At 41.4% G+C, this 27063-nt stretch overlaps 1 protein-coding gene across 9 annotated transcripts in view; it reads left to right on the top strand.

Annotated features, from left to right (window-relative positions):
- LOC147025504 (uncharacterized) overlaps positions 1-27063 on the top strand; it is a 60527-nt gene that overhangs the window by 25175 nt on the left and 8289 nt on the right. For 6 of the 9 annotated variants that reach the window (XM_085886988.1, XM_085886991.1, XM_085886985.1 and 3 more), the window contains 4 exons: positions 4999-5055; positions 7284-7337; positions 18968-19021; positions 25336-25386. In XM_085886988.1, coding sequence (XP_085743114.1) covers positions 4999-5055; positions 7284-7337; positions 18968-19021; positions 25336-25386 — 216 coding nt within the window. Of the gene's footprint in view, positions 1-4998; positions 5056-7283; positions 7338-7936; positions 8345-18967; positions 19032-25335; positions 25387-27063 lie in introns of those variants that run through there. The other 3 variants (XM_085886992.1, XM_085886993.1, XM_085886994.1) reach the window with 2 other exon arrangements.

Here is a 27063-nt window from a genome sequence, read left to right as displayed (position 1 = left end):
AGTCTTGTTGCTGTCATCTCGAAGAAAGCTTCTCCAGTTACTTGGGGTCTTACTGGTTCCTGTCACTCTTCTTCTGATTCCTTGCCCCCTTTTCGACTTTGCCTCGGACTTCAGACTTGACTTCTTGTACACATCAAACACTACGTCCACCCTCTCGTACCTGGCACCATAGGATTCCACCTTTGGGATGATGTCTTCTTCAGCATAGTCATCAAATATCTTTGAAGTGCGTGGAGGTAGGGCATTGATAAGTGCTGAGCCATCAATGATGACTGCATCTCCCCTTGGTTCTCTGTCTGGGATGCTCACTTGCGCTTCAAGAATTTCAGCCAGCTGTGACTTCAAATTTTTTTGAAGTTTTTTTTTTTTATTTTCAAAATTTGGATTTTCAAATGGCCAATCGGGCAGATTTTGATGAGAAAGCCCTGCAGAACAGAAATGCCAAATTTGATGCTTGTATCATAATTTGCATGATTTTTCTACTATCTACTACACTAATAAGAGAGATGTTTGTCTGTCACCTCTTTTTTTTTTCCAGAGATGGCGAAGCAGATCTTTATCAAACTTTCAGAGGTTCATTGAGTGAGTGCCAGTGAGTGAGTGTTTTAGGAGGGAAATTTTTTTTGAAAAATTTGAAAAAAAAAAATTTCAAAAAAAAAACCCCTACAACCCTCGAATTGAATGCTCTATTGTGCCGCAGCCATTGCGGCTACATGAAAGGTAATATTAAATGATCCCGACTCCATTCCTCACTTGAAAATTTTTTTTGTATACATTGTTGAGGCTCATAGAGCTAACACACAACGCACAGCAAGGGGGGGGGGCATGAGACAAGGGGCGGGAGAAGGAAGGACAAAACAGTGGGGAACAGAAGACATTAGGAGATCTGTGGAAGGGATAGGGATGGGATGGGGAACACGGGGTATACAAGATGGACATTACAGGGACTTTCAGGAAGGAAAGCAGGGGATTTGAAGGAGGTGGGTTTGGGGTGGATTAACGGGGGTAGAAAAGATCGTGTTTTTGGATTGGGGAAGACAAGAGATGGTGGTGAACAGCTGTTTTGAAGGCCTGGAGGGAAGAATGGGATTGAATAGAGTGTGGGAGTTTATTCCAAAGGCAGGAAAAAAACAGAGGAATGAAAGAGTGAAGGTGAGCAGTGATTTGTGATTTTGGTAGTTTTACCAGAAGGGGGTTATTGGCGGACCTTGAGTGCCCTGCTATAATATGGTGGGGACATATCGCAGACAGAGCAGGGGCGCGAGACCGGAGAGGAGATGGTCGAAGACAGAAAGACCACCGACCTGCCTGCGGTGAGAGAGTGAGAGGCCCAAAGACTCAGCCTCACCGTGGGAGATACCAATGATCCGAAATGCCTTGGTTTCCACAGCGTGAAGCCGAGAAAGGTGGGAGGCAAGAGCACCAGCCCAGAGGGGAGAGCAGCACTCAATCAGGCTGCGGATGAAAGCTTTGTAGGTGGTCAGGAGCTTAGGTGGGCCGAGGAAGGACTTTTCACAACGGAGGATTCCCAGTCGGCTACTGGCATTGGAGGCCAGGTTTTAACCGATCGCTGGGTGTAGAGAAGTGTTTTATGCCCACACAAAAAATAGAAATAAGTCACAATTTGATTTCTTTAAAATGCCAACAGGATTGGAACAGCAATGGGCAACACCAGGTACCCCAGCTAGTATGGAATAAAATATTTTTGTATTGACATTTATTAAATATTTTCATCGTCATTAAATCATCTAATATGGCTGATGCTTCTTTGAAACAATTATTATTTCCAGTGTTTCTTGCCTTTTTACTTCCTAATAGTAATAATATTCTATTAATTATTTGCAATGGGTCATTTGGAAGAAAACTAACATTGTGACAATCTCCTTCCTCACTTGAAATTTGTATAATATGTTTTCCCTTCTCATTCCTCTTATCAGTTTTCAAACTCAGAACACCAAGATAATCAAGCGAATTCATCTTCACTTTTTGTGAAATCCTTTCGGGCTATTACATTTGCGATAGCAAATGATGCTGCACCAAGTAAAACTCTGTTGGGTTGTACCAGAGCCATTGCTATTGAGAGAGGCAGCTCGGAAATATGTCGTCTGAAAAGTTATGATGAACGAGAAGATTTTCCGGTTTTGACCGATCTCAGGTTTTTTTGCTTTTTTGTTTTTTGCTTTTCCCATGGTCTGAAGTACTGAAAAGTGATCCCTGCCGAGACATCAGCTGAACAGACCAGTTAGGCTCTTATATCTAACTTAAGAGACGTCTTCGAGAAGATATTCCAACTTTAGTTTTGCATATAGTGGGTGGGACCGACATTTTTTTTCCACACCGTCCCTACATAGATTGTACTAGTACACTCTCTGATATGAAAAAGAGACCAACCCAAGAAAACCTAATCTTAAAGTCTGTGATATTATTGTAATTTACAGATGGAAATCTCATTTTAGCAAAGGTTACACCTAAATTTGGAGTAGTGAGCTTTTTTAAGATTGTTGATATTTTATAGACACCATTCCTTGGATCTTATATCTTTACATATATAAAGTTGTATTTTCTGTCTGTCTGTCCATCGATTGAATCGGCCCCACCGGCAGTAACCCCATCATATTGCATCCTGTTGGAACTCTAAATTCTTCCACACATGGTGCGGGTACATCTGCTTGTAAATTATATGATATGGAAGGAGAAGAGATTTTCGGTTCATTTTATTGACAAGAATTACAAAAGACGAAATTCACAATCGTATAAGAAAATGAAGCCCATCACGAACCTCAAATAAGACTCAATTGATAAAATATTATTTCGGTCCTGCTTACTTGAAAGTGGTTGAAAGCTTGGCCTATGTGAAAATGATGTGGTCGTTATTTTATAAAAACCAATATATATATATATATATATATATATATATATATATATATATATATATATATATATATATATATATATATATATATATATATAATTTTCGTTTATTGACAATTTCATTTAATTAATTTACATCCTGTTGATTTTGAAATAAGTGGGGAAATTTGAATTTTTATTTTATTTTATGCTTTTGATAAATCAATAGAGAGCGGGGGAGGAGTGGAGGGAGGTGGGCTGTGTGGGAGAGCGTGTTGTGGAGGTGGTGGTTGTGCGGTTTTGAAATATTCTATTTATTCATTATTGAAAAAATTATTTTTATTTTTTATTTTATTACTTGTCTATTTGTGCAATCATTAATGTATTTGTTTTGTTTATTTATTTATTTATTTGTTTGTTTGTTTATTTTATTTAAATATTTACTTCATTATTTTACCTTTTTTTTGAAATTCCATCTGAAATAAATATTTGACAATTTGTCCCAGAACTCTCATTTCCATACTTTGGGGGCAAATTTATGCCTGGTGTTGGCTTAATCGTTGGGGTGGTGGGCTTGGGATCCATGGATCCTGAGTTCAAATCCCACTCACCTGTTGAATAAATACCAGGTGGGGTTGACTCTGCCTGCCATCCTTCTGAGGTCGACAAAATGAGTGCCAGCATGCTGGTATCCTATGTCGGAGTAGCGACCCGTCCAGGATTGTGCCCAATAGCCAAGGAGACTGATTAAGCAGCACCAACGCTCTGCACAGAGTATGGTTCCAATGGATGGATGGATGGGGGCAAATTTGTATTGTAAATTCTGGTATTGCTTCTTTTCTTGTAAATACACGATTAAAAATTCACTTGGTCACTGAGTGATTTGAGTTTCCTGATCACAAATTCCATTGGCTCATATGGCCGTTAAAGGACAGATTAGGTTTGGCTCATTAGCGCCCGGCACAAAACGGTGCCTGCGTCCAAGCAACCACCACTCGGGTTGCTAATTAAGGTAATCGAGTGCACGATACCTATTAACGCGTCACCTAATTGTCTTGGGGGAGAGGGGAGGGGGCAAACCATCTGAATACAGTAATGCATCAAACAGGCCCAAAACCCCGGTCGGAGCACAAAATAATTTGGCCAGCACGACCGCTTCAATGCAGTTTGTCAAGATTCGGACTGGGCAACTGGGACGAGTACGATGACGACAACAATATAAATCTTTTTCTGAGGATTGACTTACTCACTCACTAATATAAATGTTTAGTACAGTACTTTCTGAGTGTGCTGGAGAGCTGAATTTTGATACACCGATGTAACTCAAAGCAACTATTCCAGGAAAAAAAAAGAAACACAAAGATATCCTGAAATGAAATATCCAGAAAAAAGTTTATCTGGTGGCATGTCTCTCCCTCCGCCAGGAGAGGGGCAGAGCTTGGAATGCACTGGTGGTGGATCACTCCCTGAGCTGGAACGGGGAGGAGTCTTAGACTATTCACAAATAAAGAGCTCATACTGCTCATTCATTCTTTTATCGACTATTTATCTGTTTGCAAAATGCAAGCTCAATCCGTTTGTATATTCTCAGATTAAGAGCAAAACTCACGGAGTCAAGGAATTGTAATTGAGCCAATCAGAGAAGTAATTGACAAAACTCATGAAAACTGTACCCTCTGCCATGAGAACTGTACACTGCTTTTGAGATGACAAATTTTACTGGCACACGAAGTGTTCACTGATTTTTATTTTATTGGTAATCACAACTGCAAAGTATTTTATTGGTAATCAATGAAAAAAAAAAAAGCCTTTTTTAAAACTTTCATTTCTGAAAGTTGTGTTAACATGTCTGACATAAAAGTAAAACAGACATGAAACTGATGTAGCACAGGTTCAATGAATGGATCAAATGGCTTCTTGCATTAAAATCATTTGTGATTAGAAAAATTGAGTTTACGTTCGACTTGCAGTCAGTCTGGAGAATAAAAAGATCACTTGCGCTGAAAGACGAGTTGATTTGCATCCTTACAAATGTAAATGGTAGAAGGAGTTTTATAGCAAAGGTCTTCTTTAGCTAAAAATATTTATATTTAATTTGTGCAGCCATTTGGTATTTCAACTTTAATTTCGCAGAGCAATGTTTTGCAGATCTGCAGCGTAAAGTGAAGATTGAACCTGAAGATTTTGAGTCTGAAGATTCAAAGGGTAAGTTTTTCATGAAAGATTCCAATTCATGCTGAATCTAAATTTTTTTTATGTTCTAAACTGAAGATGTAAGCTCATTTTTAGCTCACCTGGACTTTAGTCAGGTGAGCTTGTGCAATCAAGCAGTGTCCGTAAGTGAGTGAGTGAGTGAGTGAGTCTGTAAACACTTCAGTCATTTTCGCCTGAACCAAACACAGGATTTTGATGAAACTTGGCCACAAGCTTTATATCTGATGCCTAATGTGGGTGCATTGACCGCATCAAAATCTGCACTCATTAAAAGGGTCTACGGCGGGGAGGTGTGGGGGAGGGTTGCCCCCCTAAAATAGATATTTGCTCTCTTCTCCAAAACTACAGACACAATTTTGACGAAACTTGTCCACAACCTTCATCACACGTGATGTACCAAAGTGTACATCGACCGCATCAAAATCTGCGCTCATGAAAAGGGGGTCGAGGAGAGGCTTTTTGCCCCCCTCCCCCCCCCAAAAATTTTTTTGGGGTATTTGCTCTCTTCTCTGAACTGCACACACAATTGCAATGAAACGACCACAACCTTCATCACCCATGATGTACCTAAGTTTCTTCACGGCATCAAAAAATTCAGGGTCTAAGGAGGTCTGCGGGGGGTTTGAGTGACTGTTGCTCCTGATCCAGGTGAACTTCAAGACAGGCGGTCATATTTTTTAAATTTGCATTGCTTGTGTTATTTAAATTGGCTAAAAAGCCTGGGTATGCATTTTTTTTTACACAGGACTGAGGCTCATTGAAGAGCAAGGTTAAATTGACAGAGGGGTAGTGGGGCAACAATGGGGCACAACCATCAAGATAAAGGAAAAGGGAGTTGTGGGAGGAAACTCAGTAACCTGCAAGTAAGAGCTTTGGGTTAGGTCGAGCTAATGGGGGTGGAATACATCACGAGTAAGGATAGGTGATGACATGACATTAGATGTTCGTGCACTACTGTCTTGAATCCCTGTGAAAGGAGTGCGATTGAACCGCCTCTGGGAGACAATGTTACAAAAGGGAGAAATAGGAACAAAATAGTTGAGGTGTGTGGTAAGCCTGTATTTTTGGTAGTTTCACAAGGAGGAGTTTGTGGGAGTTTGTGTTTCCTGGAGGCACTGGAGACCATCAGATGACTGAGAGCAGAGGAACCTCGACTGGAGGGAGATGTGGTTGAAAGAAGAGAGGTTACTGACTGAGATTGAAGTGGATGTGGAAGTTGGTTCCACAGGTAGGAAAAAAGAGGAACAAATGAGTGGAGGTGAGCAGTGATCTTGTATTTAGGTAGTTTCACTGGAAGGGGGTTGATGGTGGACTGTGTGGGTCCTGCAGACTGGCTTTAGAGGCCAACTTGGAAATGTGGTTTGCCTCAGAAGGATCATGACTGATCATGAGACCCAAGAGTTTAAGAGAGTGAACTTCCTCAAGAGGATTGCTAAGTAGATGGGAGGGTTTGCCAGATGGTCCTTTCCAAGAGAGAGATTGAGAGTGTGAGATTTGTTAGGATTGAAAGACATTCTCAGTGTTTAACCAGCTTGTGATTCTATCAAGGTGTGAAGAGAGGGAAGAGGCTGCTACCTGCCTATCTGAAGGACAAGGAATGTCACGGAAGAGGATGGAGTCATCCACAAATAGAGGATTTTCCATAGTTGGAGACATCGTTGATGAAGATTAGGAATTGGATAGGGCCCATAACACTGCCTTGGGACATTTCAGTTTTGACAGGAAGAGGAGATGAAAGGTATATTTTGAGAGCCACACATTGGTTATGTGAGTGGAGGAAGTCAGTAACCCAAGAGTGGAGTTGGCCTTGGATTCCATAGACATAGAGTTTGGAGAGCAAGGTGGAATGCCAGACTGTATCAAAAGCACGAGATATGTCCAGAGAGATGGCCCTGATCTTATGTCTGACATTGAGGGCCTCAATCCATTGTTAGGGGAGAAGAAGCACCTTGACCAAGTTAGTGTGACCTGGCATGAATCCAAATTAATGATCTGAGATGGGGCCATTGTAGAAAATGAAAGATTTTATATTTTCATCATTTCTCATCCACGTTAACTTAAATTACTACTGTTCTAGCCCTTCCTTGACTTTGCAAACAACAAACTACAATTGGAGAAATTCGAGGATATGGTTTAATGTAAGAATGTCTGTTTTCGAAATTTTGGATATTTTCTGCACACAAACTTTATTCCTCGTTTCCAATGAGATGTGTTTGCAGATCTTCATATTATAAAGGTTGAACCGGAAGCATTGGAAGCTTTGGATCAAAAAGGTGATGAGAGTTTTGGACTCGTTCTTTAAATTTATTTTGTTGCCGATTGTTTTGTGATTGACTTTGTGGAGATTCTATGCTATGGTATTGCTGAATGTATTCAGCAGCATTGCTACTCAATGTTGTGCTTTTTTGCCATGATATTTTGTTGGGGAGAGGGAGTGCATTTGGTGGTTGGGGGAGGAGAGGAGGGAAGGAGGACAAGCAGTTTGCATGGCAATTTGCACTTCAGAAGTTTCCTTAAAGTACATTTGGGGGGATGTCACGAGTCGGTTGTTATTCAGCACTATATTTCAAATTTATATATTGTGATGAAAATGACTTTGGGGTGGGGGGTTTAAGGGATTAATTAGACAGTTATCTCCCAATGAATGTTAGCACAAGTCATCTCAAAATCACCCCAATTAGCTATCAGGAATGATTGTGCAGAGTATACGTAGTCCATTGTCTTTCTGCCAGCTCCCTGCATTTTCTCTATTATTTGTGCTTTCCATTTCTCCTCCACTCTATTTTCCCAACCATGTGCACACTGTCATGGCGGCCAATTTGGCAAGACCCTTAATGTGTGACATGATGATGACCGGCGCTCTGTGCCCCAGAGGTCACGTTACGAAGAACGAGGCTAATCAAGGAGTGGTGGTGACGTCACACGCAAAGGAAATAAAAACCCGTCACTTGAGCTTTCGCTTCCAGTTGGAGTTGGAGACCAGTCAGAGGCACATCATGAGTAGGAGATGGGGAGCAGTCAGAGGCATGTCACTAGTTGAAGATCAGTCAGAGGTGCTTCGTGGGTTGGAGTTTGAGACGAGAGCTGCAGTCGGAGTATCAGAGCTGGAGAGGAAAGTCAACATCTGAGCTGCAGCAAATGACAGTCAGAGTCGAGTTGTGGCCTCGAAGATTGCAGCCAGACTGCATGCTGCACTGGTTCGGGGCATGCACTGATGAGCACATCTCCGTTCTCGTCCAACTCCCCTACGCTGAAGCCATCCTCCTGCACGTCAGACGAGGTAAGGCTGCCCTCCTCTACAACCACATCTTATTTCTCTCCCCCCTCTCATGTCATATATCCAACTGTGAAAGTCTGTGTCTTGTTACATGTCAACTTCGATGCACTGCAGCAAGTACACCGGTAACCCGGAGGGTGTCACGGCAGAAAATAAATAGTCTCCAATGTGCCCTTTGTGTTTTATGGGTGAAACCTACATACATACGACGAGAGACACAAGGATAACTTTTCGGGAATATTTATTTATCCCTGTCTACCTTAAACACATTAATACTGATTAAATACACCACTTAACGATTTATCGAAGACTCCCCAAATTAAACGACTCTTGAGGTCGCAACTTATCTCAAGCAAACAGTTTGTGAAATAAACTCCAGTGGGTTATAGTTGGGTGAAGGGTCAGCAGTGAGCACGTTTGAAAGGATCTTGTCCAGAGGGTGCGCACGGGATGCAACCGACAGGTCAGTTGTGGCTTAAAAGTTCTCTGAGGATGAAAGCCTTGTATCACCAAAGTATGGAGAAGAACCCAAGTCCACAGGTCAAGTCGTGTCAGAGACATTGAAGATGGGACCCCCAAGCTGGTTAAGGACAATCCGTTACATGAAGAAGAGGAGAGCGTGGAGGAACGGGCAACCTTCCTTCTCAATAATGGCTCATACAGGACCTTCACAAAGTATTCACACCCCTCGACTTTTGTCACATTTTGTTGTGTTACAACCTGAATTTAAAATGGATTAAATTTAACGTTTTTGTCACGGAACTTCACAAAATACCCCACAATGACAAGGTGAAAACATGTTTTTTTTAAATTTTTACAATTCGATTAAAAATGAAAAGCTGCAATGTCTTGCGTCAATAAGTATTCAACCCCCTGAGTCAATATTTTGTAGAAGGCCCCTTTGGCAGCGATTACAGCTTTGAGTCTTCTTGGGTATGTCTGTTTCAGCTTCACACATCTGGATTTGGAGATTTTCTCCCATTCTTCCTTGCAGATTTGCTCAAGCTCTGTTAAGTTAGATGGGGAGCATCAGTGAACAATCTTCCAGTCTTTCCACACATTCTCAATGGGATTCAAGTCTGGGCTTTGACTGGGCCACTCAAGGACTTTCATGTTTTTGTTCTGAAGCCATTCCAGTGTTGCTTTGGCTGTATGTTTTGGGTCATTGCCCTATTGGAACGTAAATCTTTGCCACAGTTTAAGGTATTTTGCACTCTGAAGCAGGTTATCCTCAAGGGTTTGCCTGTATTTGGCTCCATTCATTGTAACCTCTACCTTTATAAGTCTCCCAGTCCCTGCCACTGAAAAGCATCACCATAGCATGATGCTGCCCCCACCATGCTTCACGGCAGGGATGGTGTTCGATGGGTGATGAGCTATGATCACTGGACGTAAGCACTTTGCATTCAGGCCAAAGAGTTCAATTTTTGTCTCATCAGACCACAGAATCTTTTGCCTCATTCTCTCAGAGTGTTTCACGTGCCTTTTTGCGAACTCCAGGCGTGCTGTCACGTGCCTTTTTCTCTGTCCATCTGGCCACTCTCCAATAAAGCCTAGATTTGTGAATTGCTGCAGAGACTGTTCTCCTTCCAGCTGGTTCTCCCATCTCAGCCAAGGAACTCTAGTTCTGTGAGAGTGATCAATGGGTTCTTGGTCACCTCCATGACCAAGGTCCTTCTTGCCCAGTTGCTCAGTTTGGTCGGATGGCCAGCTCTAGGAAGAGTCTGGGTGGTTCATATTCTTTCCATTTCCTAATGATGGAGCTCACTGTGATCTTGGGAACCTTCAACAGTCCAGCGATTGATTTACAGTGCCTTCACAAAGTAGTCACACAACTCGACTTTTGTCATATTCCGTTGCGTTACAGCCTGAATTTGAAATGTATTAAATTTAATTTTTTGTCACCGATCGACATAAAATACTCCACAATGTCAAAGTGAAAACATGTTTTTAGAAATTCTTGCAAATTAATTAAAAATGAAAAGTTGAAATGTCTTGCGTCAAAAAGTATTCAACCCCTTTGCTCTGACACTCCCAATTAAGGTCAGGTTCATCCAATTTCCTTTGATCATCTTTGAGAGGTCTCTACAACTTGATGGAGTCTACCTGTGTCCAATGTAAATGATTGGACATGATTTAGAAAGAAACACACCTTTCTACGTATAGAAGGTCCAACAGTTGACACTGCCTGTCGGAGCAGAAACTGCACCATGAAGTCCAAGGAACTGTCTGTAGAACTCCGAGATAGAATTGTGAGGAGGCATAGTTATGGGGAAGGGTATAAAACAATTTCTGGAGTGTTGAAAGTTCCCAAGAGCACAGTGAGCTCCATCATTAGTAAATGGAAAGAATATGAAACAACCCAGACTCTTCCTCGAGATAGCCATCTGATCAAACTGAGCAACTGGGCAAGGACCTTGGTCAGGGAGGTGATTAACAACCCAATGACCACTCTGCTAGAACTACAGAGTTCCTTGGTTTTGATGGAAGAACCTGCCAGAAGGACAACAGTCTCTGCAGCACTTCACAAATCTAGGCTTCATGTGAGAGTGACCAGACAGAAGCCACTCCTGATAAAAAGGTACATGACAGCACACCTGGAGTTTGCAAAAAGGCACATGAAAGACTCAGACCATGAAGCAAAAGATTCTGTGGTCTGATGAGATGAAAACGGAACTCTTTCACCTGAATGCAAAGCACTACATATGGTGGAAAGCGAGCACATCTCATCACCCATCAAACACCATCCCCACCGTGAAGCATGGTGATGGCAGCATCATGCTATGGGGATGCTTTTTTAGCGGCAAGGACTGGGAGACTTGTAAGGACAGAGGGAACAATGAATGGAGACAAATACAGGCAAATCTTTGAGGAGAACCTGCTTCATGTACAAAATACCTTCAACTGCGGCAGAGAGTTACGTTCTAACAGGACAATGACCTCAAGCACACAGCCAAAGCAGGATGCAAATGGCTTCAGAACAAGAACGTGAAAGTCCTTGAGTGGCCCAAAGCTCAGACATTCATCTCATTGAGAATCTGGAGAGGCTTGAAGATTGCTGTTAACCGACGCTCCCCATCCAACTTGACAGAGCTTGAGCAAATCTGCAAGGAAGAATGGGAGAAAATCCCCAAATCCAGATGTGCAAAGCTGATACAGACATTCCCAAGAAGACTCGAAGCTGTAATCACTGCCAAAGGGGTCTCTACAAAATATTGACTCAGGTGGAGGGGAGGGGGAGGGAGTTGAATACTTATTGACGCACAATATTTCAGCTTTTCATGTCTAAAAAAAACATGTTTAACCTCCGCCATCTTCGAAGATGGATGGAGGTTACTGTTTTCACCCCTTTCTGTTTGTTTGTTACTTACAAAATCTAAAGATTTCGTAAGTATATTGATGCCTTCCGTTTCTGTTTGTTTGTTTGTTTGTTACTTACAAAATCTAAAGATTTCGTAAGTATATTGATGCCTTCCGTTTCTGTTTGTTTGTTTGTTTGTTTGTAGGCGCGATAACTCGAGAACGGAAGAAACTACCAATGTCAAATTACACCACGTGATTCAGGAGGGTGATGGCTAGTGCTGATTATATTTTGGTCAAAATCGGTGAAAGGTCAAGGTCACAGTGAGGTCAAACATAATTCCGTAAATTCACGTGGAGAAATGGAGTATTTTTGCTTCGCTCGACATTACGAGTTCGTTTTAACTTCGATTTTAATTTTGTCTTCAGTTTTTGCGATCGCTTAGGACGCTTAAAACTCAGTTTAGAAATTCTGGTAAAAATCGGATGTTTTGGAGACGTTTTAAGATTGTATAAAAAATATTTCACTCGATGCGTCACGGGTCGTCCCATGATGCAGTGCGCTCGAGCAGACGCGTCGTTGAGTTTCGTTAAGGTATAATATAATTGCGTGGAGAAATGGAGATTTTTGCTTCGGTCGACGTTACGATTTTTGATGGTTTGATACAGAATCATCGTAGAAACTTCTGGTTTGCGTCGCGACCTTCTCGAGAGACAGCTTTTATTAGACAAGGTCAGAGGTCAAGTTGACGATTTCGTTAGTACCAGTCTATGACTGCTTGTTTGTTTGTTTGTTTGTTTGTTTGTTTGTTTGTGAACAGTATTACGGAAAAACTCCTCGACGGATTTCGACGAAACTTGGTGGGGGTGTTAGGTATGGTCCAAGGATCATGCCATTAAATTTTGGACTTGGTCCCCCTCCCCCCCACAAAATAAAAAAATTGTTAGAGAAAAAAAATGTTTTTTTTGCATTTCTACATGTTTTAAGTGATTTCCAACGCCCCCCAAAAATTTTTTTTACCCCCCCCCAAAAAAAATTGAGAAACATTTTTTTTTTTTGCATTCCTACATGTTTTAAGTGATTTCCAACCCCCCCAAAAAAAATTTCCCCCCTCCCAAAAGAAAATTGTTAGAGAAATTTTTAATTTTTTTTGCATTTCTACATGTTTTAAGTGATTTCCAACCCCCCCAAAAAAAAATTGTTAGAGAAAAAAGAAAATTTTTTTTTTTGCATTTCTACATATTTTAAGTGATTTCCAACCCCCAAAAATTATTTCCCCCCCAAAAAAATTGTTAGAGAAAAAAAAATTTTTTTTGCATTTCTACATATTTTAAGTGATTTCCAACCCCCCCCCCCAAAAAAATTGTTTGAGAAAAATTTTTTTTTTGCATTTTTACATGTTTTAAGTGATTTCCAACCCCCCAAAAAAATTGTTACCCCCCCAAAAAAAAGAAATTTCTTTTTTTGCATTTCTACATGTTTTAAGTGATTTCCAACCCCCCCCAAAAAAAAAATTGTTGGAGAAAAAAAAAATTTGCAACTTTTTTCAACAGAATTTCGATTTTTTTTTTTTGCATTTTTACATGTTTTAAGTGATTTCCAACCCCCCCCCTCCCCAAAAAAATGTTGGAGAAAAGAACTATAACTCTGTCAGCACTGTTGACCTATTTAATTAATAAGATATAAGGTTCACTTGAGTGACCCAGCAGTATTGGCGGCGGAGGTTTTGCACTCTCCCGAGTGCTCCCCCTCTAGTTTCACTCTGTTATTATGGGGTATTTTGTGTAGATCGGTGAAATTTTTTTCTTCATTTAATCCATTATAAATTAAGGCTGTAACACAGCAAAATGTGAAAAAGTCAAGGGGCGTGAATACTTTCTGAAGGCACTGTAAATCACCCAAAACGGCACCAATGAGGGTACACAAGCTTTGAAGTCATCACCGAGGAAACGGCAGTGCATTATCCGACAAGTAGATTTGACGAGTAGACGGAGTTCAGCAGATGATTCCTCTCTGAGTATAATATGAGAAGCAAAGCTGAATCTCCACAGACTAACGCACAGCAGAGTGAAGTTGATCAGGCATGGTCTGGGAATGGGGGCGTTGCAGAACTTCCCCAAGTTTGCAAAGAGAACATCCCGATTCCTCCTTTACTGGGTTACTTAGTTTTAAAATGATTTGCCTTTCACATGAGACCAAGTGCAACAGCTCAATGTAATGTGCCTTTCTCCCCTTTGTCTCCTCCGTTCCTTCTCCTCCTTTCTTTTTTCTCTCCCTTTCACGCAAACTTTCGTTGTTTTTTCACGCAAACTCAATATCTTGTGCAAATTGTCAGTGTCTCTTACATCTCATGGTATTATCGTTGCCAGGGCCATTGCAGCAGCTGTTGGTGTCATTGCAACCCGACAGACTATTCAACAGCCAAAACGACCTTCACCAAAGCACAATTAAATGAAAATACTGTTCCGTAACACTCTCCCCTTTCAAAGAAGAAAGTTTGAACGTAGCAAAAACTTTCTTACCCTTTACACAAAATGTAAACGACAACGACAAAAAAACTGCAACAGCACTCGGTAGAACATTTGGCTGAGCAGTTTACGTTTTGTATCGCACTGATAGGTAGGATCTGGACTGACCAAGTTCAGCCCGCTGTACCTTAGTCTGGAAATTCAGCTTTACTTCTATTATACCCGATGAGGTATCATTTGCTCCACTCCCTCTATTCATCGAATCAACTTATCGGACATTGCACTGCTGTTGCCTCGGTGACGAACCATAATGTAATCGGCTTGTTCATGTCACCTACCTAAATCATCCAGCAAGTTTTGTCATTATTCGTCCACAACTTTTTGAGATATCGTGCGATGCAGTCTATCATTTTTGGCCCAATCAAGCTCTCAATGGTGAAGAATCACTTTAAAAATTCTCTGATCCGGATCCGGATTCAGATCTGCACCAAAATTTAATCAGTTCTTCCTTGTCACACACCCAACATGTCCACCTAATTTCGTTTGAATCTGTGCACAGCTTTTTGAGATATCCTCTTCACAAGAAGACAGGGGTGAAGATATAACCTCAATCCACCTTCAGTGGTGGAGGTAAAAATATTTTTCATCGCCATGAGTAGCATTCAGAAATCTATGTGTGTGTGTGTGTGTGTGTGTGTGTGTGTGTGTGTGTGTGTGTGTGTGTGTGTGTGTGTGTGTGTGTGTTCATAAAGCACAGCATTTTCTCTCTGCTAACCCCCCTCCCTCTCTCTCTCCCTGTGCCATCTTCACTCCACCCCCTCCTAATACAGTGCAGCACCCTCCCACACATCTCTCCTTGTCTCTGTCTCCGGATGTGTCCGGGAAGTGATTATGTCCGGACAATGTTTGCCTCCGGACCTGTCTGGGTTGTGTCTGTTTGTCTCCGGATGGTATTTGTGTCCGGGCAGTGTTTATGTCCGGACGGAAGCTTGTCTCCCGACGTATCCGGGCAATGTTTGTCTCTGGGCGTGTCCAGCCGGCACTTGTCTCTGGGCGGTATTTATAGTATAAATGGTGGAAAATGGATTTCACACATTACTTTGTTTCCATCTTCATTGTTATTCTCCACAGAATCATTTTGATGAGACGGTATGAATCGTAATTAACGCTCCACTACACGTCTGCTTTCCTTTCCTCTCACCTCATGCTGCCTTCCATTTTCCACCCCTCCTCATTCTCCTTCCCTACTCTCTCCCACACTTTTCCTCTCTATCCCACATCCCTCCTCGCTCCTCCTCCCTCCTCTCCTCTCTCTCACACAACCCTCCTCGCTCCACCTCCCACCCCTCTCCCACACCCCTCCTCCCTCCTCCCTCTCCCACACCCCTCCTCCTCCCTCCTCTCTCTATCATACCCTCCTCGCTCCTCCTCCCCCTCTCTCTCCCACACCCCTCCTCGCTCCTCCTCCCCCCTCTCTCCCACACCCCTCCTCTCTCTCACACAACCCTCCTCGCTCCCACACCCCTCCTTGCTCCCCCTCCCTCCTCTCTCTTTTCCCCTCCACCTTCTCTCTTTCTCTTTCTCTTTCTCTTTCTCGCCTTCTCACCTTCTCACCTTCTCTCCTCTCTGTGGTGGAAAAGAACTCAATTTTCCACAAGTTGGATCAGCATACCAAAGGAGAATCTTTAATTCCGTACATACGGAGGAAGAACATTCAATGATTCATTGAAACATTCAAATGGACTTCACTGAAACAGAAGCCCGAAGTAATCCCTCTTGTACACAATTGACATTCAAAAAATGGGAGGGTGAGACATTTGGCAATTCAACTACGGAATGAGCTGATGAGCACGAGGCAAAATAACTCAGAACTGCAATACGTGGTCACTTTGGGTGGGAGGGAGAGAACAACACACTCATGGCAAAAGTTTGCAGTGTTAACAACCAGGTCACCCTGTTTCTCTGCAGCGAGCAAGACCTTTTTCCTTGTAAGATATTCCTTTTATCAATATGTAGGTCAAAAGACTCTCGGGAAAAGGGAAACATTACTGACAGCCAATTTGGCTACAGTACTAAAGTTAAATTTATAAAGTACCAGCAACAATTCAACGAGTGAATATAGTTGAGAATACATGAATATAATTATTTTTCTATCTATCTATCTATCTATATCTATCTATCTATCTCTGTCTCCCCCTCTTTTTCTCCCCCCTTTGGTATTCTCATCAGCGAAACGATGCATGGTATTTGCTTGTCCAAAATAAAAGTAGATTATCCTCAATAATACTTTACAACGCACTACAGAACCAATCCAAGAGTTATTCAGATCTTGACAGAACATCTGCAATGACATTGTTTTTGCAAACTGTCGGTGTCTCACGTCTCATGTTATCGTTGCCGAGGCTACTGCAGCCTGCCATTGGTCATACTGCGACCCGGCAGCACATTCAACAGCCAAAACAACCTTCAGCAAAGCACAATTCAATTAAAATACTGGCCTGGAACAGTCTTAAGGATCAGTTTTAAGATGGGCATGAGAACTTTTTCACTTCGCATAAGCAGTTGCTGTTGGGCTCATCATTCCTGTACTTTCATTCTAGTTGTTCATGATTTATTGTCACCACACCCATTATGAGTAAAATCCTGTAATTTTCCTTTATTTTGCTGTCATTCATGGGTTGTGAATGCACCTGAAGAATACAAAATTATTATATTTCTTGAGGAAAGAAACACAGTCAAATATTAGTGTGCCGTTTAAAAAAAATAGGACCACTGGACCTGTAGCTTATCTGGGCCCTGTCCTAATGTTGTAACCCACATTTGGTACAATTCTGACTGGTGGATTTGGTAAGAAGATTTTTGAAGGATTTTATGAGATTTTCCACATTTTTTTTACTATGTCTGCCATTTTGACACACTTCCGGTCATGTGATCGGCATGACCTCCGCAATTTAACATCAAGACCCTGTCCTAATGTTGTAACCCAAATTTGGTAACATTCTGACGGGTGGGTCTGGAGAAGAAGATTTTGTTCAGAATTTGCGCGATCACCATTATGACACTTTCGATAACGTGATTAGCATGGTCTCCGCAATTTAACATCAAGACCCTGTCCTAATGTTGTTACCCAAATTTGGTTGGATTCTGAGTGGTAAGTCTGGATTAGAAGAAGATTTTTGAAGGAATTCATGCGATTTTTTTTTCCCAAAAATTGACGAAACCTGCCATTTTGATACTTCCGGTCATGTGATCGGCATGACCGTCGCAATTTAACATCCCTATCCTGGCCTAATGTTTAACCTAAATTTTGTAGCATTCTGACAGGTGTGTCTGGAGAAGAAGATTTTCGAAGAAATTTATTAAGTTGGCCATTTTGTCCTACTTAAAGTCAAGTGACCGGAACGAGCTTTGCAATTCCTGTTACCAGTCAGGAGAGGAACGTTGCTGCAAAATTTCAGCTGGATCGGTGCAGCGGTTTGGCCGGAGAAGTCTAAAAAGGAGACGGACAGATGGATGGACGGACTGCACGCGATGACAATACCTCATCTGGAAAGTAAATTCCAGATAATCTAACAGTAGTAATTTCCCCGTGGCCGAGGCTCATGTCCGCAAACTCAACTCATGCTTCGGGGATCCTGAGGAGTTTATCTTTGGGCAAGACCGATACCGTTACAATTCTGGAAGTTGGGTTATAGGCATCAAAATTAAAGATGACAAACCACAGATCTTTGTTTTTTGGATGTCCTTGAAATGCCTGTCAAGGGATAGTAGTGGCAAATCCCAAGAAAAATTCACTTTCATATTTCAACAAAAGAACAGTCGCATTTGACCGTTACACATCAAGGGCAGTCGATTGTAGAAAAGATTACTTATGGACTGAAGATGTTTGTAGGATTGCTTGCAAATTAACTGGTCCTGGGAAATGAGGAAAAGGCCAAACATGCTCAAACATATGTATATGTGGGAAAAATTGTGTACCCAATCAGGGAATTGAATCTCGGTCCTCCGGTGCATTTTGTACTAGTGCTGTGCCATCTGAGCTGTCTGGGTGACCCACCAGCTGAGCACGCAATTCTCCCACATATAGATTTGCCACTCTCTCCACATATACATGTAATGTTTGTTTCCCTGTTCAATTATAATTGTAGGACTCCGCCCACTGTGGTGAATAATGGCAGTCATGGAATTGGCCCCCCATGGGGGGAAGACCCTCTCGTGGACAGGCCATCGCTGCTACTATGTTTGGCAGTGAGTTTTCTGGAAGCAGCGGTGGAAAGATAGTGGCAATTATATATATATATACATATATATATATATATATATATATATATATATATATATATATATATATATATATATATATATATATATATATATATATATATATATGGGAGAATTGTGTGCTCAACTGGTGGGTCACCCAGATAGCTCAGAGGGCAGAGTACTGGTACAGCTCACCAGACCCAGAGGATCAGGGTTTGATTCCCCGTCTGGGTGCATAATTGTTTCCATATATACATATGTTTGATAAAAATTAATTTCATTATTTCTCATCCAGGTTTTCTGCAATTACAAGTCTTATTCAAGTCAGTCCTTTAACCTTGAAGTTGTTCACCCGTAATGTCTAGAATTCTTTGTGCACTTCACAGAGCTCTGCAGATCATTCGTGTCCTTTTAAATGCATGCTTGTAGCGGAGCACCCGTCCAGCTTCTATTGTTTTGGGGAAAATGTGGAGAATCTTGGATTCCTGGGGAGAGTTGAGGGTATTGTTTAATGTAGTAATGTCTGATTTCTAAATTTTGGATCTTGTCTGTACACAAACTTTATTCCTCGTCTCTAATGTGATCTTTTTGCAGATCTTCACGTTATAAAGGTTGAACCTGAAGCTTTGGACGCTTTGGATCAAAAAGGTGATGAGAGGTTTGGACTCGCTCTTTAAATTTATTTTGTTGCCTTTCGTTTTGTGAATCACTTTGTGGGAATTATACGGTAATGCTGAAAGTATTCATCATCATCATTGCTACTCAATGCTGTACTTTTACCATGATATTCTATGAGGGAGAGGGAATGGATATATTTGGGGGAGTGGTGTTGGGAGAGGTCACAAGTGGATGGTTATTAAGTTAAATTTTTCACATTTATATCCTGAAAACCCTCAAATATCATGGGGGTTATGTTTCTGGAAAATAGTTAAAACTACCACAGTTAAAAACAAGGAAAAAGGTTTGGTTCCTGGGTTTCGAGAGCTTTTTCTATCCTTTCAATTGGGATCACGGTACTGGAATGGGATGTTTGCACTTTGCGGAATGCTGGCAGCAACATTTCCATGGATATTTGACTCACTTTTATGGATATACCGCACAGTAGATTCATTGATGCCATAATGGTGGCCCACAGCTGCCGAACTTTCACCTCCAACCAACCCATCTAACTACTTGATTTTTATTTCATTTTATTTTATTTTTAATTCCCAACATTATAACCTCTTCTCTATCTTTTAGCACAACTAAGTTGTTTTTCCCCCATCGTTTTATGTTTGGGCACCATTGAAAGCGGTGTTCGAGAAACAAGAAAAGGCTCGTAATGTGAGGTTATTGTATACTCGGACACAAACGATGACTCATCTCAGCTCAAAAACTACGATTGGTGGAAATGTAAACCCGTGATGACCAAATTGGAACACAATAAAGTTGCCCGTGATTGGTGGAAACCCACGATATTTAAACCTGTGATATTTGAGGGTTTACTGTATTATTGATCAATAATTAATTCACATGAAACTGCTGAAATTTTTATTCTCCATTCTTATGTTAGACCTGCGTCAATTGCAAAAATCAATTCTTCATTCCTCTGTTTTTTTTTTTCTTCTCTTGTGGAACCAACTTCCACATTCTCTTCAATCTCGTTCTTCCCTCCAGGTCTTCAAGATAGCTGTTCATCATCATCTTAAGGCCCGGTCACACCTTGACGTTCTAGCCAGCGATAGCAACGTATTAAAATGTATGTAAAACGCTGGCTTACGTTGAACTTTTGATGTTTTTTTTTTAAAGATTCATAGCGACTTGCGACTATTCATAGCGACTTGGTCTTATGTATAACGCATTGGTAACGGACACAGAACGTTTCGTTGTGTTATAGATAACTTATACCAACGAATGCTGAACCTGTTGTCGGCCTACACAACCGATGCCCAACGATAGTCTAACTTAGGCATAGCGCGTTGCACGCATCGCCGACGATGTCGTGACGTAGCCTATTATAAGGCTGACGCACAACGATTCGAATCATAACTGCCGTAGAAATGGAAGGGTCAACATCGCGGTCATACCTTGGCGATCTTGCCAGCGAATGCCGACCTAAGAAAAATGTGTCTAAAACGTTGGGGCGCGTCAAATACGGTATGAGTAAGTTTGGTATACGTGAGTAGAACGCGAAAGTACGCTATCATACGTCGTAGTAAGTAGAGTACGTCAAGAAATTTTAAACATGTTCAAAATTTTACGACGTACTCGGCGTATGACACACGTTCCGCATGCGATGGGGATAAGTTTTACACACGATATGTGGACGCTTACACACGTCCACAAAGGCTACTTATAAGCTACTCATAAGTCGAAACACGTCGCGGTAATGTCTTTTTTACGCGAAACTTATTTCTAACTGATGTTTGACGTGCTTTGAACCAATTCTTTACTTAGTCCCAACACACATCGACGTATGTAGACGTATTCCAATGACGTCTTCCGGTCGACAAAAAAAAAGAAATTAACGTGTTTCTAGCTTACAACTGCCATATAAAGACGTGTTCCCAGCGGTTTTGGGAATTGGTATATAAAAATGCTGCTCATAAAAGGGGAACCCAACAGTGTTTTCGAGTCCTTTTTGAGTCGATGTCCATGTCAGCAGTAACAGTATCAGTATTAGTATTAGTATTAGTAGTAGTTTGTTCATGTTGGCAGTAGTAGGTGAGTGTGAGGGGGAGGGTGTGGGTTATGATGGATCGTCCTTGCGTCCGCGTGTCCACGGGTAGGAGACATCTTTTCACCATTGTTCGAAGTTCTTCGCGGCTAATTTTTTATGGGGCTTTTTCAACAATGAGCTATGGCTTGTTTTTATGATTTAGGTCTATTCATAACGGGTTGGACAAATGCACAATGAACTAATAATGTGCATAGAGCGCTTCGATAACTTATAGATACGGTATACCAACGAATAATTATCGTGTAGCCGGCGTTCACAAACTATGCCCAACGATAGCCTAACTTATCCATATCGTGCGGCAGTTTATCTTTGCCGGTGACGTGGGGTTTGCTATTCATCGGCTGCCACTCAACGATTTAAATGGCTGCATCTCCACAATTGAAAGTAGACGCTTGCGCTCAACAATTGGATTTTTTTTACACTCAACGACTTTTAAATGGTACCACTCAGCTATTTTCATTGTTTGCAATGAACGATTTAAATTGCTGTCACTCGCCTTTATTTTTTGACGCTGGGGTTTGGAAATTTGAAGCGTTTCTTCTGAATGTGTTAAAACGCTCAAACTCGACTACTATTAAATAGACGCTGCCGATGGACAATTGGAATCATCGCCAAGCTAGACATCGAAGTGTGAACATCCTCGTCATGCCGAAGAAAAGTTTGAAGAATGCTGCAAATAAGTGTCCTGGCCGTGGCCGTGGACGCTGACGCAAGGACGATCCATTATACCGACGTCTTTCAGCCTATGAGTAACTTAAAAGTAACGTCTGTCGATGTGTGGCAACGATAGCGTAACGTGCCAACAACACGTTAATCATAGGTTAGAAATAAGTTTCGGGTATGCTAAACATTACCTCGGCGTGTCTCAACTTATGATTAACTTACAAGTAGCATGTGTTGACGTCTGTCAACGATCGCAGACCGTGCATACAACTTGTGGCCAGCGTAGCGGAACGTGTGAGTCATACGCCGGCATACGTCGTGAAATTTCAAGCATGAAAAAATTTGAGGACAACCAAAAAGTACAACGTTTAAAGCCAACGTACAACGACGTATGGCAGTGTTTTTCAGCGTGCTCTCAATGTTATCAAAACTTACCCATAACGTATTCAACGTGTGCCAGCGTTTTAGAAAAAAAATTCAAAAATCGGCATACGTTGGCTAAAACGTCAAGGTATGACCGGGCCTTTAGATGATCACACATCCAAAAACCATGATCTTTTCTACCCTCTTTAGCCTCCTCAGTTCCCCCTCCCAACCACCCAAGTCCACCTCCTTCCAAATGTCCAGCTTTTCCTTCCAGAGATTGCTCCTGTCTCCATCTTGTATACCACCTGCATCATCCCCTACCCCACATTCTTACCCACTTCACTTGTTTGTCCATCTGTCTTTTTTGTCTTTCGGTCATGCAGTTGGCGTCTCCCCCCCCTTCTTCCCCCCACCCCCCCCCCATGAGCCTTGACTTTGCATTTTTTAAAAATCCTCTTCAATGTGTTCTCAAGCCTCCATGGTCATCTCCTCAAAATAGGTTTGAGGAACTCTGAGAATGCAGTCTCCAGAAGTTTTTAGGCATGATATGATGTGTAAGGACGTGCTATTCAGTACCTGAACAGTTACATAGTTGGTTTCCATTTAACGAACGAATAAAAATTCTTCTTTTTTCATCTGATGGACTTTTCACTTTCTTGCACTGACATTGGCACTGACAGAGAGATAACAACAGAGGCTGCAGGTTTGCATGAACAACTGGGTTAGTAGGATTGCGGGAGTGAAGACGGTGGATAGAAGGAGGATAGATGAACTGAGGGAGGAGATTGGTGTGCAGATGAGCTTGATGGGGAGATTGGTAAAAAGTAGGCTGAAGTGAGAATGGCAAAGACAGCAGATAGGTTGATGGAGCAATGTAGGAGGAAAAGATATAGACTGTGGTTGGGAAGATTGTGTGAGGAGGGATATCAATAAGGTAGGGGTGGTTGGAAAGTGGAGAGATATTGCTGAGGACAGGGGAAAGTGGAGGAGTATTGTGGTCGAGGCAGGGCAGAAGCTTGGTACTTACTGTTGGAGGGAAGGGAAGATACTTGGTACCTTTATAAATGGAAGAAAAGGAGAATAATAATAATAATTTGGAGTATCGAATGTTGTTCAACGATATCCAGTGGTGAAGCATATGAGCTACCAACACCATCTCATAGAACAATGGGAATTACAACCTTCCAAACCTCCATGGACATTGAACTACAACAATCCAAAACTTCCACCTTGATTGGTTCAAATTTGTTATCTGATCCTCAGTCCTCTCATCGACATCTCGTCTGCCAGGATTAGTCAGTGCACTTATAAATGGAGTTTTCCTTTAACTCGGTCCAACTGCTCATTCTAGTTAATCTAGTATGAGCAACCTCTCCCTGCTATTTAAAACATTAACCATTTTTAGTTTAGCTTTCCAGATATTCCTCATTTAAACATGGTTACACATGATGAGGCAAGTATCGAATTTTAGAGGTCAGCTCATCCCATTGTGTTGGAGCGAGTTCATTCCTTATAACACTACGTTGGGAGCTAACCTCCAGAAATTCGACAAGTGACTCGTCATTAGTGACCAACAACAAATTTTAAATGCATTCTGAAACTAGAACGGCACTTAGCATAGCACGCACATGCACTCCCTCCGCCAGGCTGAAGAGTTTACATGTTGTATCCCACTGATCGGATGGATCTGTATCGGGACCTTAACCAAAATGTAATCGGCTTGTTATCGTCACCTAACCAACCTGCCCATCTAGTTTTGTCCAAATCCGTACACAACTTTTTGAGATATCATGCTCTATGGTGTTTTTTGGCCCGATCACTCAATGGCGAAGAATCACTTAAAAAAATTATCGGATCCGGATCTTCACCAAAATCAAATAAATTCTTCCTTTACACGCACCCAACCTGTGCAACAAGTTTCGTCCGAATCCATGCATAACTTTTTGAGATATCCTGCTCACAGACAGACCGACAGGGGTAAAAACATAACGTCCGTCCACCTTAGGTGGTCGAGGAAATGACCGGCAAAGTTTGCAAGTATCCTGCCAGGGTTCCACCCACTTGGTGATATCGTCATGCTTTTCTGGAATACTGGAAAAGTGTTCTTCAGCAAGGCTGGCTGTTGATTCTTTCTGTTTAAATGAAAAGACATTAAATCTGGTATCCAGCTTTTCCAAAACGACAGGGCTCTTAGTGTATCGTGTTTCGATATACTTACAACTTGGCTGGATGGGGGTTCTACCATTGCATCGTAAGTTCATTGTAAAATAAGGCATTCAAATTGATGAAAGAATACTAAGAATATGTCAATGATTTTACTATACTCACATGAGACTCCCAATTCAGTCCTGAGTTCTCAAAGTACTTGGGTTGCCTATTGTGGATGTTTTATGGAAAAGAGAAAACTATCTTTCAGGCAAGGCTCAAAGTTTTGTTGTTGGTTCTTTCGACTGAACCAATGATGCCATCCACAGAGAAGATAATTTTCCTTTTGTTTTTTTTTTGGACGTGGGTGTCATTCCATGGATGTGATACGTGGGCAAGCAGTTTATAGACGCATTCCAAATATGTGATGTTCAGTTCAAATATATATATATATATATATATATATATATATATATATATATATATATATATATATATATATATATATATATATATATATATATATATATATATATATATATATATATATATATATTCTTAGGTCATGACCCATTGCTAATGTTCTCATCTGTCTCACTCCTACCTCCATCCATCCATCCATTGGGAGCATACTCTGTACAGAGCGTTGGTGTTGCTTAAGCAATCTCCTTGGCTATTAGGCACAATCCTGGACGGGTCGCCACTCCGACTCGGTATACTAGCATGCTGGCACTCATTTTGCCGACCTCGGAAGGATGACAGGCATTCAACCGCACCTTGTGTTAATTCAATAGCCGAGTGTGATTTGAACTCAGGACCCGAGGATCCCAAGCCCACCACCCTCACCACTAAGCTAACACCAGGCGTACTCCTACCTCACTCACCATCATCATTTCCATTTTCTTCTTTATCCTGCTTCCTTTCTCTCAACTTTCTACCTCTCCTTGCTTTTCTTCACCTCTACCCTCTTCCCCTCTCATATGTTTTCCATGCGTAAAATTTTTTTCCTTTTAAAAAATATATTTCCTTACTTTGTAAATTTATGCCAATTTGCTGTATTTCTTTTCAGTTTCCTTTGTGAAGCTTGAACAACCTGATTGGGATGCAGTGGACACTACAGGTAAAAGTTAAATGTGCTTTCCTTTTGGAATGGATATTTAAAATATATATATTTTTTATCCTTGTTCAGGTTAATATAGCCTGGTGTTGCCATACTGGTGAGGTGGCTGGCTTAAGATCCTCAGGTCCTGAGTTTGAGCCCCCGGTTTTTTACCCATTAAAATAACACCAGGTGGGTTGGTTGATTTGGCATGTCATCCTTCTGAGGTCGGCAACATGAGTGCTAGTTTCCTGGAACTAATTAGCCATTCGAGTATCCTGCATCAGATTGGCCACCTGTTCAGGATTGTTCCCCCGACCAAGGAAATGCTGCCTTGGAAGGAGTGTTTTCTTCTTCTTCTTCTACTTCTACTTCTACCTATTCTTCTACTTCTACTTCTTCTTCTTCTTCTTCTTCTACTGCTTCTTCTACCTCTTCTTCTTCTTCTTCTTCTTCTTCTTCTACTACTTCTACTTAGTCTACTTCTACTTCTTCTTCTCCTTCGTTTTCTACTACTTCTTCTATTTTTTCTACTTCTTCTATTTCTTCTTCTTATCATATTTGTTCATTTTCATTTAACAACTTCAGATGCCATATCCACTTGATAGAGCATTGGTAGCTGACGACTCGTGAACACTTCAAGGCAAGAATTGATCCTGGACCAGCCACCGCTTTGTTGCGGAGTGCAGGAATATCCTCTCAGCAGCAGCGGGAATCAAACCCATACAGTGAAGGCAATGCAACAAGCCTTGATGCACTCACAATTATATGCACTTCAGTACATTCGGTAATTTCTGGGGGAATAAAATGGGATCATTGTAATCCTGAGGACGAGCTTGATTAAACATGCTCATTGAAATTGTGCATCCACCACCACTTGGAGTGTTCTGTGTGAAATTCTGACTCAAGAATACCATCCACTCCACTTGGATGGGGGCCATCCACCTAACACTATCAATGGAAACTTTTTTGAAAGTGGAAAAGAAGATGTTGGACTTCGTCAGAAACAGGGGCGAATACATTTGGTCTCGATTTTCGAGTGCGTATGTGCGTGTGTTCACAACCATATCTCGGACATGTATGGCCCGATTTTATTCGTACTTGGCATGAAGACAAAACATGATGGCGTACATATGCACGTCATTTTGTTTCGTGATGCAATCAAAGATGGCCGACTGGTGACCATTTTTGTTGTAAAAAAAACAACAACAACGTGGTGTCGAACACATCCTCAACCATTTCTCAGACATGCATTTATCGAGCTTGTTCAAACTTGGCACACAGATAACGAATGATGGCTTACATATGCATGTCATTCTTTTTTGACATCAGGTCCAAGATGGCCAACGAGCAGCCATTTTGTTACTTAAATGTGTCCCCAACCAGTTCTCAGACATGCATGGTCCAATTTTTCTTCAAACTTTCCATAAGCACAGTACCTGATTGCATACACGTGCACTTCATTTTATTTTGCGCTCTGATCAAAGATGGCCGACTGGTAGACTGGCAGCCATTTTAGTTGTAAAAATAACCCGGTATCAAACACGTCCTCAACCATTTCTCAGATATGCCTTTACCGATGTTCAAACTCGGCACACAGATATAGAATGATGGCTTACATAAGCACGTCATTTCTTTTTGAGATCAGCTCCAAGACTGGCAGCCATTTTAGTTGTGCATAAATATGGGTTAGCTTTT

Source organism: Eptatretus burgeri, chromosome 6, assembly GCF_056783735.1.
Source record: "Eptatretus burgeri isolate ZD-2024b chromosome 6, Ebu_testis_v1, whole genome shotgun sequence".
Lineage (NCBI taxonomy): Eukaryota > Metazoa > Chordata > Myxini > Myxiniformes > Myxinidae > Eptatretus > Eptatretus burgeri.
Note: the sequence above shows the minus strand (reverse complement) of the source record. Positions and strands in the feature narration are given on the sequence as shown.